At 37.9% G+C, this 12,584-nt stretch overlaps 1 protein-coding gene and 1 long non-coding RNA gene across 3 annotated transcripts; one reads left to right on the top strand and one right to left on the bottom strand.

Moving 5' to 3' along the window:
- Positions 1-474: 474 nt before the first annotated feature.
- LOC106940233 (6-phosphofructo-2-kinase/fructose-2,6-bisphosphatase) lies at positions 475-12,087 on the top strand. 2 transcript variants are annotated; one of them, XM_015022915.1, is made up of 14 exons: positions 475-790; positions 3,483-3,608; positions 4,294-4,390; positions 4,694-4,760; positions 5,036-5,110; positions 5,198-5,254; positions 5,893-6,014; positions 6,695-6,902; positions 7,956-8,102; positions 8,232-8,336; positions 9,368-9,497; positions 10,512-10,574; positions 10,673-10,737; positions 11,575-12,087. In XM_015022915.1, exons 1-14 carry the CDS (start codon positions 766-768, stop codon positions 11,632-11,634), a joined length of 1,347 nt encoding a protein of 448 aa, XP_014878401.1. In that variant the 5' UTR covers positions 475-765; the 3' UTR covers positions 11,635-12,087. The 2 variants fall into 2 exon arrangements, with proteins under 2 accessions (XP_014878401.1, XP_014878400.1); XM_015022914.1 differs by lacking the exon at positions 475-790 and adding an exon at positions 2,118-3,150.
- Positions 4,014-12,195, bottom strand: LOC106940234 (uncharacterized). Its single transcript, XR_001423037.1, has 3 exons — positions 12,108-12,195; positions 11,874-11,875; positions 4,014-4,024 (listed from the first exon to the last, which is right to left on the bottom strand). It is a non-coding gene; the product is annotated as an uncharacterized LOC106940234 (long non-coding RNA).
- Between the last annotated feature and the right edge of the window lie 389 nt (positions 12,196-12,584).

Here is a 12,584-nt window from a genome sequence, read left to right as displayed (position 1 = left end):
ACTGTCAACGAATAATAAACATGACATCGCATTTACTGAACAACGGCTCTGGGTTTGTTTGAGAGGCTGCAGTACATTTATGGCAAGAAGCGCTAGGAAAAAAAACTTGAATTTTTTTAACTTTGGAGCTCAGAAATTTCCTGTTTTTTGTTTTTTTTTTCTTTTCTGAGACTGATCTAAAAGTCTTTGATTCTTTTCCTGCAAATTTATGACTTTTCAAACTCAGAAATTTTAAAGGTTTTGTAGAAAATGTCTTGAATGAATCTCCGATTTTTTTTCCTTGCAAATTTTTGATTACTGGAACTGAGACATTTCTGATATTTTTTTAAAATATAAAAAAAATGAGTTATTTCTCCTGCAAATGTATTTATGTTTCATACTCAAAAATATTAGATTTTCTAGAAAATTTCTGAGATTAATCTCTTAATTTTAGTTTTTTTTAGGCGGAAAGTTATTCTTTTGTTTAGTTTTGAATTTACAGTTCTCTCCGTCGCAGTTGGGACGTGGTGTTCACATGACGCGGTTCCCTGGTGGAGGGGGTAGAAGAGGAGGTGAAGGAGGAGGAGGAGGTGAAGTCTGGAGGTTTCAGACGCACCGCAGGAGGAGGACATTCCGGTAGCATAGTCAATCATCGGACGGGTCGCTGCTTCCGTGGCCGTGGAGTGGGCGGGCCCACGGCCAGTGTTCGTGCTTGGTGCACACATGTCATAACTGACGGCGATCCGTGTTTCGAGGCTCCGCAGGACGGAACCGGACCCGGGAAGGATGCTCCGCTTCCAGCGTCCGCACGGTAATCAGCACCGACCTGCTGCGTGATTACCGCTCAGGTTGTTTTCATTCATTCATTCATTCATTCATTCGGTCCCGAGGAAAAGAGGTGAAATCCACGGCGCGCGACCTTGTGACGCAAACGGATCAAAGATCCACTATTGAGCTGAAGATGCTCGGGTGTTTCTTTGTTTATTATCTTGGTTGGAGTCTCGAGCTGTTTTACCGGAAACACTCGCGGCTCGCGCGTGGCGGGCTGGCAGGTGCGTGGGCGTGGTGACAGTCCAGGGGTCCATCATGAAGGAAGGGGTCATTGTATTGTGGGGCTTCAGCGTCATAAACAAAGCGCCCCCGCCCCGCCGCGCTCCGCCCCCACATGGAGGAACAACAACAAGCCGCTTTAAAATCCTCAGAGAAGAAGAAGAAGAAGCTGCAACATAAAAGTTATTGTTACTCATTTTGATTTGCTTAGTTCTGCTGGGAAGAATGTTCTGGTTAACAGAACAAAAACGCCTCCGGTAGAATTTATCCCAGAAAAAAAGTCTAATGAGTTTTCTAATGAGTGCCGTTTGTAAAGTTTTCATCATGTTATTCACTCATTAATGTCACAGATTCCAACAAGTCGAATTAAAATAAATAGCTTCAAACTAAATATTTAGTTAGCAAGCTAATTATTTAGTTTACCACCAAAATATTTAAGGTGCAAGCTAGCTACAAACTGAACATTTAGCTCTGAGCTAGCTAAATATTTAGCTAAAATGCAAATTCACTTGCCAATAAGCGGAAGTGGACTATCAAAATAAAAGCTGTGACAGTCACTATTTCAAACTAATTATTTAATAGCCCAATTTAGCTAAAAATGTTGTTTCTAACCTAACTATTTAGAGTGCAAGCTAAGCTATTTAGTTTACCAACAAATAATTTAGCTCCAATTTAAATCTTAAGCTCCTAACTAGATATTTAGTTAGCAAGCTAAATTTCTAGCTGCTTAAATTTTAATATTTAAACTTTGTAAATATTAGCTAACTTAATATTTAGTAACAAACTAAATATTTAGCTCCACTTAAATATGTCTGAACTATATATTTAACTATTTGTCTTGCTAAGTACATTTTTATTTTGAACGTAAATATTTAGCTTGAAAATTTTTTAGTTAGCAAGCCAAATAATTAGTTTAAAGCTCAGTATATAGCCCAGAGCTATTTAGTTTGAAGATAAATATTTAGCTTGCTAACTAAATATTTAGTTTAAATTGTGACATTTATATATGAATCCCCATTTTAAAAAAACTTTTATTAAAGGCTAAATAACCCAAATTATTGCTGGGGGTTAGGGTCATGTCATGGCACCTCGTAGTTTTCTTGGCACCTTTTCCTTTTTCGGCATGTCAGGCATACCGTATAGAGGAGCTGGTTGTTTTCAGGGAAGATTTTCTCTACATGAATTAAATCTGTGGATGGTATCCTGATTGTCATTAGCTTTATCAAAACAAGATTGATTCTGCCATCAAAGTGTACTGGCCACATTGATTTACAAATATTTCTTTGGCATTTATCTAGAGAAAAGCACTAATAGCGAGTAGGCTGGTCTCTGACAACAGCAGTGAGCAAATTCCATTGATTTTCCACTTTGACATTTGGTTCCTCCAAGTATTGACGTTTCATGTCTCTTTTAATTATTCTTTCTCTTGGGGTTTGAAAGAAGGATTATTATTCTCCACAGAAATGTTGGGGGAAAGAGACAAAAACTGAGACTGATCAAAGAAACAGTCAAACAGCCACTGTTTTTCTTCTGCTCATCTGTGTTATGTTGCTAAATTAGTTTCTATATTTGGATCCTAGTAAGAAGATAATATTTTTTGTACAGTTTTGGCTTAATTACTGCACTGAGTGTGTTATTCTTCCAGCAAATGGCCTTTTGTCTGAGTCTGTCAACGATTAATCAATTACTGGATTAGTTGGTGGTTATTTCAATAATCAATTAATCACGATTGATCGATTCAGCCTTATCTTCAAAAAGCATGTAGAGCTTCCTGCTGTCGGCCCATCAGGATTCCCACAGAACGTCCACTTCCTGTCCTGCAGGTCAAAGTGTAGCGTTGTGCTGACTGGACGTTATTCTGTGACAAACAGACGAACCGACCAATCACAGCGAGGCAAACAGGTAGCTCCTCCCATATCGTGAGAAAGTTCAAACTGCACGTTTAACTGGGAAGCTCCCTGCTGTTAAACACACACCGACTCTGAGACGACACCAAGACACACACACACACACACACACACGGCGGAGTCATGTCCCAGAACCGAGCGACGCTCACCAGAACCCCCCTGGAGAAAACCTGGGTTCCCTGGATGGGAAGCAGACTGAGCAAACGCAGAGGCTGTGAGTAGACAGAACCAGCGGTTCTGGTTCTGACCCGGTGTGGGTTTCTGTGTTTCTGTTTTTGAGGAGTGTGAGACTTTAAGCTGTGCTTAATGACTCTGAGTTTGGATGGTTTCTTATTTTGGAAACATGGAGAAGTCCTGATGGCCGTTCACCCCAAAGGGTCACGGGGGTCAGCATGGAGTCACCATGGCAACCAGCCATCTCTTCCATCAATCATAATGTGAAATCTTTGGCAGCCGGATGACCTTCAACCCCTGAACTTTGTTTAATTTCCCTTTGGGATCAATAAAGTATCTTCTTTTCTTCTGGTTGTGTTTAACTTGTTTCAGCTTCGGTTCCCCAGTTCACCAATTCCCCGACCATGATAGTGATGGTCGGCCTGCCGGCTCGGGGAAAAACCTACATCTCCAAGAAGCTCACCAGGTACCTGAACTGGATCGGGGTGTCGACCAAAGGTACTCATCCTCCTGCCTGGGGTCCAACTCGGTTTACATTTTACCGCCTCCAGCACTGCTGTAGCGTTTTCCTTCAGCCACTGAAAACCCATTTTCCTTAATTATTACTTTTGGCCCCTGATGTCTGTCATCTGGATTTCAGCTGGCAGAAGGAGCAAATTTTCAAATTTTTGGAGATTTTCTGAATTTCAAAAGTTGAAAATGTTCAACTTTTAGGGTTAGGATTTCCAGTTTATTTTTCAAGAAGTGTTTTGTTGGAAATGTTCAACTTTTTGAACTAAAATTTTTTTTTTCCTTTTTTTTTCTTAGAAAATTTATAAGATTAATCTGAAAATTCTTGAGGTTTTTCTTGGAAATTTTAGATCTTTTGAAATTGGAAATTTTTTACCTTTTTATAGAAAATTTCTGAAATTAACCTAAAACAGTTTTGAGTTTTTTTTCACGAATATCTCCGATTTAAGAAACATAGAAATTTTTTATAGAAAATTTTTTTATGTTAATCAAAAAGTTTTGGTTTTTTTCTTGCAAATTTTTTTTAGGTTTTTCTTACTTTTTTATTGAATAATTTAGCAGCATAAATATTTATGAATTGTACTTCTTTTATCGATATTGTTTTCCATTCAAGTGCAATTAATTGATTAAACATATTAAAATCCTTGTGTAACTTTATTTGTTGTTTTTTTAGTGTTTAACGTGGGGCAGTACAGAAGAGAAGCAACCCGCTCCTACAACAGCTACGAGTTCTTTAAACCCGACAACGCAGAAGCCATGAAGATACGCAAGTACGACCATCACGCAGAAAACAGATTAAAGAAAATATTAATCCCAAAATTATCATCACATTTAATAAAATCTCCAATTTGTGAGGATTCAGCTGAAATCCCACCGATTACTCAAACATTTATCAACGGCCTGAAATGTCATCATGTTTTATCTATATTTAATTTCTTTATGTTGTTTCTTAATGGGTTTTCTTTATATATTTTTTTATGTTTTTATATTGTTTTTTAGGGTTTTTAAATATTTTTTTATTTTATTTCGTAATGTTTTTCACATTGTTTTTAATGTTTTGTGTTTACTTGCAGCGCCTGCGTGAACACGGCCCTGCAGGATGTGTGTGACTACCTGACCAGAGACCAAGGTCAGGTCGCGGTGAGTTCAGGTCAAAGGTTATCCAAAGCTGCAGCTTGAAACAGGAGCAATTTAAAGACAGGACGCAAATGTGGAGGAAGTTCACCTCAAACCGAGCCTCCGAACGACTTTTTTATTTGTTTAAATGACCCAAATAATTGAATTATCAGACATTCTTCTGGTTAATGGACGATAAATGTTTTGTAAATGTTTATTAATGTTGATCTTGAAAACATTTAAACGTAGTTAACGTCATATTTAACTGCGTGATAAAAGTCCTGATTTTGCTCCGCCAGGTTTTCGATGCCACCAACACGACACCGGAGCGCAGAGAGGTCATCCTCAACTTCGGCAAAGAAAATGGTTACAAAGTTGGTTTTTAATTTGCTTTCCTGCTGTAAAACGTAGAAATCTGTCAGAAACATAAAGCTACAGTGTCCATCTTCTCCCTGGTTCAGGTTTTCTTTGTGGAGTCGATTTGCGACGATCCCGAAATAATTGCTGAGAATATTAAAGTAAGTTACTGTGATTTAAGATTTCACTGCGATAAACAATAATATTGTTGTTTTGGGACATATTTGGTGGTAAAGTTGTGATAATAACTAAAAAAACAATTATTACTTCATTAGGTAATTGTGTGGCATGATACAGTGTTTATGCTTGAAAAACATGACAATCTGAAATAAGCTTCACTTAAATGTGATTTATTTCATTACAATAATTCATAATTCTTTTGAATTTCCTGATATTCATTGATGCTCTTGTTATTAGTGAATAGTAAAAGTATATTTGTTTTTTTATTCAATATTATTAATGGGAATTTATCAAGAAAAATCAGAATTCTTATCATAATAAATTTTTCCCAATAGTTAAAAGATGCGATAAATTCCCGCTCCCATTTTCAAGTAATATAGTATTAATGTCATCGTAAAGACTAATAAACCTTAACTTTGCTTAAATATCCAAAACACAAGCAAAAATAGGAAAGACAATAAAAACCAGACAACCAAAACCATAAATAAAATAGATTATGAAGTTTATAATCAAAAATATTAATCATCAGATTGGAAATTATCGAGCTAATTTTAATTTATCATGTGATTAACTGATTATTTACTTGCCTCACTCACTAAAGTTGTTTTTTTGTATACAGCAAGTGAAGCTGTCGAGTCCCGACTACGTAGACTGTGACAAAGAAGAAGCTGTTGCAGATTTCCTGAAGAGGATCGAGTGTTACAAGATGACCTACGTTCCCCTGGACGACAGCAAGGACCGGTAACCGATACCGATACTGCTACCGATACCGATGCTGCTACCGATACTGCTAGCTAAATCAGGCTAAATATTCAGCTCCTTAAATAGCTTGAAGCTAAATATTTAAGTAAAAAAGTAAAAAACAAAAAAGTTATGAATATTTAAAGGCTAAATATTCATAATAATAGCTTCAATAAATATTCATTGAAGCTAAACATTTATATGCTAAATATTTAGCTTACTAACAAAATATTTAGGTTAGTTAGCAGGCTAAATATTTAGCAGGTAAACTAAATTTGCAAACTGAATATTTAACTAGCGTAGAGATAAATATCTAACTTGGAGCTAAATATAAGGCTGTATGACTATATATTTAGTTGGTAAACTACATATCTATCTATGTCTCTCTATATAGATATGTAGTTTATATTGTATTTAGTTTGGAGCTAAATATTTAGTTGTAAACTATATATGTAGCTTGCCAATTAAATACTTAGTTTAAACATTTAAGATTAATGAATAATGTTGTTAAAATATTAGTTTAATAAATTAACAATTTTTTCTCTAAATGATCCAAATTATAGATGTTGTTGTTTTACCGTATCTTCACTAATGTTGCTCCATACTAAAGGCTAAATGATATAAATGGATGGAGGCTTCATGTGTTTAGTTACCGCCCGTCTCCCCGTTTCTCTCCACAGGAGTTTATCGTACATTAAAATCTTCAACGTGGGCAGCCGGTACCTGGTGAACCGGGTCCAGGACCACATCCAGAGCCGGATCGTCTACTACCTCATGAACATCCACGTCACGCCCCGGTCCATCTATCTGTCGCGGCACGGCGAGAGCGAGCTCAACCTGGTGGGGCGCATCGGGGGAGACTCCGGCCTGTCACACCGGGGGGCAAAGGTCAGGCCAGCGGCGCTAATGAACATTTTACCAAACAGAACCAGAGTCCAAGTTTAAGATGATCCGTTTGAGACAAAAGCTTAGGTCAAAGGTGAATCCTGTCATGCTGGATGCTGATGTTTATGTTTGCAGCAGCAGCAGCACTCCTAGTTTCACTGCAGAGCAAAGTCCAGCGATTACGAAATCAGTCAGATAGCAAAACAACTCGGACACAAATCCATCAATAATCGATAAAACAAAACATGCAGGTAGAACTCCGATAAGAGCTCTTTAAATTATTAATAGAATAGAATAGAATAGAATCAGCCTTTATTCAGGTATTGGATGTAAAGGTTCAAATAAATAAATAAAAATTTACCTATATTTATTTTACAAGATATGTAATTGATAAACAACTAAATATGTAGCTTCAAACTAAATATTTATTTTACCAGCTACATTTTGATTTTGTAAATAAATATTTAACTGAATATTTAGCTGTAAATATAAATATTTAGTTGCTGAGCTAATATTTAGTTTTGTACCTAAGCATTAGATTATGAACTAAATATTTAGTTTACAATGTAAGTATTTAACTTACCAATTAATTATGTACCTCCATGCTAAAGTTAGTATACCAACCAAATTTTTAGTTTGTAATTAAATAAAAATTAGCTAAGAAGCTCAACAGTTAGTTTACCAACTAATTATGTAGCTTCAAACTAGATACTTAGTTTATCAACTCAATTCTAGTTGGAAAATACAGAAATATTTAGCTAAACGTTTAGCTAGGAAGCTAAATTTTTAATTGCTAAACTAAATATTTATATTATTTGTAAACTAAATATTTAGCTTACCAACTAATTATGTATCTCCAAACTAAATACTTAGTTTACAAAATACATTTTTAGTTAGTAATTAAATACATATTTAGCTAGGAAGAGAAATATTTAGTTGCTAAATTAAAGGTTTAGTTTAGCACCTAAATATTTAATGGAGGAATAATTCAGAGTGTAAATCGAGTTTAGTTTTAGTTTCTGCGTCTCACTGCTCTCTCTGTCGTCCGCCCGTCAGTTTGCCGCCGCCCTGGGCGCCTACATGCGCGGGCAGAGCATCAGCGACCTGAAGGTTTGGACGAGCCACATGAAGAGAACCATCCAGACCGCCGAGGCGCTGGGGGTCCAGTACGAGCAGTGGAAGGCCCTGAACGAGATCGACGCTGTGAGCCTCAAACTGAGCCGCCGCCGCATTTCATAAACATGGTTCAAACTCTGATGTGATTCCAACGGTTCCTCCTCATTAACCCAGCAGATACAGCAGAACACATTCATGTTGTCATTCTCTGATCAGGGAGTCTGTGAGGAAATGACTTATGAGGAGATTCAGGAGCATTACCCAGAGGAGTTCGCCCTGAGGGATCAGGACAAATATCGGTACCGGTACCCCAAAGGAGAGGTGAGTCTGAAAAAAGGTACGGCAAGCCCAAAACGTCTCCCAGATTATTCACAAATCCAGAGTAAAGAGGTTTGTGTTAACGCCAGCAGGAAAGGCAGAGAAGCAGCTGATGCTGGAAAAGTTAAAAGGCCGTTTCCAAAACTTCTGAACTTCAGAGGAAAAAGATCCGTGGCATTTAGGATAATCAGGGTTTAAAAATAATTCAGACACTCCCACAAAGTATGAGTAATAATCAGTCCGTCCACAAAAAACTCTCCTCATTTGTAGCTTCATTAGTTTCTGCAGGAAGTGAAGAATCTGCGTCTATAAAGAGGCTTTAGGTGGAAAAGAGAAAAAACAGAAGAACAAAAGGGAAGGACGGGTTGTGCTGTGGTGGCCCAGGCCTCCAGCCCACATATGGAGGCCTTAGTCCTCACCGTCACAGGTTCGATTCCCAGCCAGGCAACCTTTGCCTTTCTCTCATTACCAACTTTCCTGTCAATTAACTATCAAATAAAAGCCACTAGAGCCAATAAAACCTAAAAAAAGAAGGATAAAGAGAAAAAAGAAAGAATTTTTTTTTAACAGGAAAAATGGGGGAGAAATAGAAAAATTTGAAAAACAAAGGTGGAAAAATAAAAAATCCTATATTAGTTTCATCTACAGATTTGTAGATTAGCCTCCATTCATAGACTTTAATATCTATTAATGTGAAAGGTTTGTTTTCATAAATACTGATTTTAATAATTTCATATTCCAGAGCAGAAATTAGCTCTGGAATATGAAAACATTTACTGCCGATCAAAACTGCCTTTATACATCAGGACCAGTGACAATATGACTGTTATTTCAGGAAGCCGATCCAGTGACGCGTCTAGTTGACTCACTGCATTCTGATCCTGTACAGAATGACAATAATGTCAAAAAAAGACTTTAAGTCTGACATCCTTTCTGCGAACTGGAGTTGCTGTCTCGGCCTGACAGTAATGAGAACGTTGATCATTGGTGTGTTTAACCCTGTAAATCTGACCTGTTTGACCTTTGCCCTCTAGTCGTATGAGGACCTGGTCCAGCGTCTGGAGCCCGTCATCATGGAGCTGGAGAGGCAGGAGAACGTCCTGGTCATCTGTCATCAGGCAGTCATGAGATGTCTGCTGGCCTACTTCCTGGACAAGAGTGCAAGTGAGGAAAAAAACATCTTTATTTGACCAAAAATATTCCACTGGCTGCGTTTCCATTAGCCATAAAACTGCACAAAATTATGAAAATAAATCAGCTTAAAGCTGCAGTACCTAACTTTCATCAAGATGTTTTGAACATTTTTGTTAAATCTGTCAGCATGTTGTGGCAGTTCATGAGACAGATAATTGTCCTCCTTGACCTGTTACTGTGTCTGAAGAAATGAACCAAAAACAACCAATCAGAGCCAGGAGGCGGGACTTAGCGCTGTCAATCAACCTGATTTACAATTTGATACATGTGCTAATGGTGAAGAAACAACTTTCCGTGACAGAAAAATTGTTTGCCATAATTGGTGGCTATGTGAACCAGCTTAGTGTTCACAACATGCTAGCTGCAGCATAGCAGAGAGCAAGCTAAGACCCGCCTCCTGGCTCTGATTGGTTGTTTCTAATTGGTAGTGGGAGAAGCCAGAGGAGCTAAACTTTTTCAAGGATTATCTGTGAAATCTATCACAACATGGTGACAGTTTCAACAAATGTATGAAAAAACTATTTTTGATCACTTTTACATGCTGCAGCTTTTAATGGAAACACACCAATTTCCCCAAAATGTCACAAACGTAGCCACTCCCACTAGCTGCAGCATAGCAGAGAGCAAGCTAAGTACGTAGCCACTCCCACGTAGGGGGGAGCGACAAGCTCCCCCCTACGTGCAAATTTATGACTTTTAACATACACAAATGAAAATTTAACACGTACACAACACACAGCCAACATGTTGAGTACATGTTAAATCACATATATTTGAGCAGGATGGCTTCCCATATCGCTCCAATGCCTGAATATATCTGATGTAGCTGTTTACATCTGTCGCTGCCATGATTTTTTATGACTTATTGAAAAGTCATTAATAAGTCATGTCCAATAAATAACCCTTTATTTATTGGACATTAGCAGAATATAGTGAAACGCAGCTGGTGTGTTTCTGATGCAGTAACTCGTGTTTCTGTGCCAGGCGAGCTGCCCTACCTGAAGTGTCCTCTGCACACCGTCCTGAAGCTCACGCCGGTCGCCTACGGTCCGTTCCTGCTATCAGCCTCAGAACAAGCTGCTCTGGATCTGAATCTGCTGTTTGTCTGTGACACATTTCACCACTTCTGTTTTGTTTCCCCTCAGGGTGTAAAGTTGAGTCTGTGTTTCTCAACATTGAAGCTGTGAACACACACAGAGACCGGCCGGAGGTAAAGTCCCTGCAGTCTGTTGGTTTATGGCGGCTTAGACAGCGATAACACGCAGAAACAGATGAAGGTTTTCAGACCTGCCTTGGTGATCTGATAAGAGGACTCATGATTTTAGAGTAAATATTAAATTTTCCCATATAACTACTGCTAAAACAGGCCAGCAACCAGAGGAAATGGTCTGGTTTAGACACCAGCTGCGTTTCCATTATAAATGTACACAAAACTTTGTAAATATTCCACTAATGTTGAAAAAAAATCACAATTTCACGTTGGTGGTGTTTCTGTTAAATAAGAGAAGCAATTAAAATCACACATGAATGAGCTTGTTCACGCGATAAATCATTAAGACGTGCTTCACCATCTTCCTCCAACCACTTCCTGTTTTCTTCTTCATGGCTTACGCCAGTAGCAACATCCGGCTGTTGATCATGTGGCTCGTGTGAGGAAAAAAAAGTCTTTCTATTGCAGTTTTGCAAAATAAACAAATTTCAATTCAGCCAAAAAAAAACAAAAAACCACCTGATCTTGTTTTTAATCAAAAAACAAGATTTTTCAAAATTACGCAAATTTATTATTGAAACGTCAAATTGCACAATTATACGGTCAATGGAAACGCAACTACTGGATTTGTTTCCACACTAAAATGTTTCAGATCATCAAAAATCACCTGAGGAAATACCTGAGCAGTTTTCAAAAGATTATTTCATTTACTCAGGAGAAAAAAATATTATCCAAGCCAGCCTGGCACTATGAGGAAAAGCTTTTTGCGATTCTGTGATTGGGAAAATTGTAGGCAGTAAATTGTTTGAACAAACAGCTTGAGTTTGTTTTTCTCAGAATGTGGAAGTGGACAGAGACCCGGAGGAGGCGCTGGAGACGGTACCTGAACACATTTAGAGGACGCCTCAGCTCAACGTCCGTCCCGTCCAGAGAAGACGTCTTATTTTAATTTATCTAATCCTTGTTTTTAGAAAACTGAGAGCTTACTGACAATGAAAGGTTTCTTCAATGGCATCTTAATTCCACTGTTAGTGCACTTTATCTAGAAGGGTCCAGGTTGAAAACAACTTTTAAAAAGTGAAGAACTGAAAACGACCTTCAGGACTGTTCAACAGTCCTTAATCTCTGTTTCACACTGCTTTACTTCATCCTGTGCTGTTCCTTCAACTCTTGTAATTTCATGTAGACAGCAATAATAGCGGAGACGTCGTGCCGCCATGTTTTAGTGGTAGTTTTAGATTTGAGAAGTGATGTTCATTGATTTACGCAAAGGGCTTCATTCCCTCATCAGCACATTATTCAGCTCAGCAGAGACGTTGGTAACAAACTGTATTCATAGCACAGACAAAAGAAAAAACCAAAGTCACCACCTGTAGATTAAATTCAGCTACCATCACATTTCCAGGAACTTTGTAACTGACAGCCATCTTGGTAGGCAGTTGCTATGACAACGGTAAACAAGCCACAAGCTTATAACTAGTTCTTGGGTTCCTTCCTGAAACAATGTAAGTACATTACAACTATTACTTGATTACAGTTTTTGAGTACTCTACCCATCTCTGCGTAATACTGACATAAATATCAGTGATATTTACTGTGGTACTTACTGCCGAACTAGCTAAATTAGCTTAGCTAATGTAGCTTTTATCTGCTAGCTAAGACACTAAAAGATTCTGTTTACGAAGGTGTCAGCGCCTTAAAATGTATTCAGTTCCTACAAAAAGGTAAGTTGGTCCTAAATACGTTAATCACATGTCTTACAATTTTTCGTGGCAAAGTCATTTAACTAAATACAGTGGTGGAAAGTAACGAAGTACAAGTACTTCGTTACTGTACTTAAGTACAGT

This window comes from Poecilia latipinna, unplaced genomic scaffold (genome assembly GCF_001443285.1).
Source record: "Poecilia latipinna isolate Pla-1442-1.1 unplaced genomic scaffold, P_latipinna-1.0 Scaffold3140, whole genome shotgun sequence".
NCBI classification, from domain to species: domain Eukaryota; kingdom Metazoa; phylum Chordata; class Actinopteri; order Cyprinodontiformes; family Poeciliidae; genus Poecilia; species Poecilia latipinna.
This window is presented reverse-complemented; position numbering and strand designations above follow the sequence as displayed.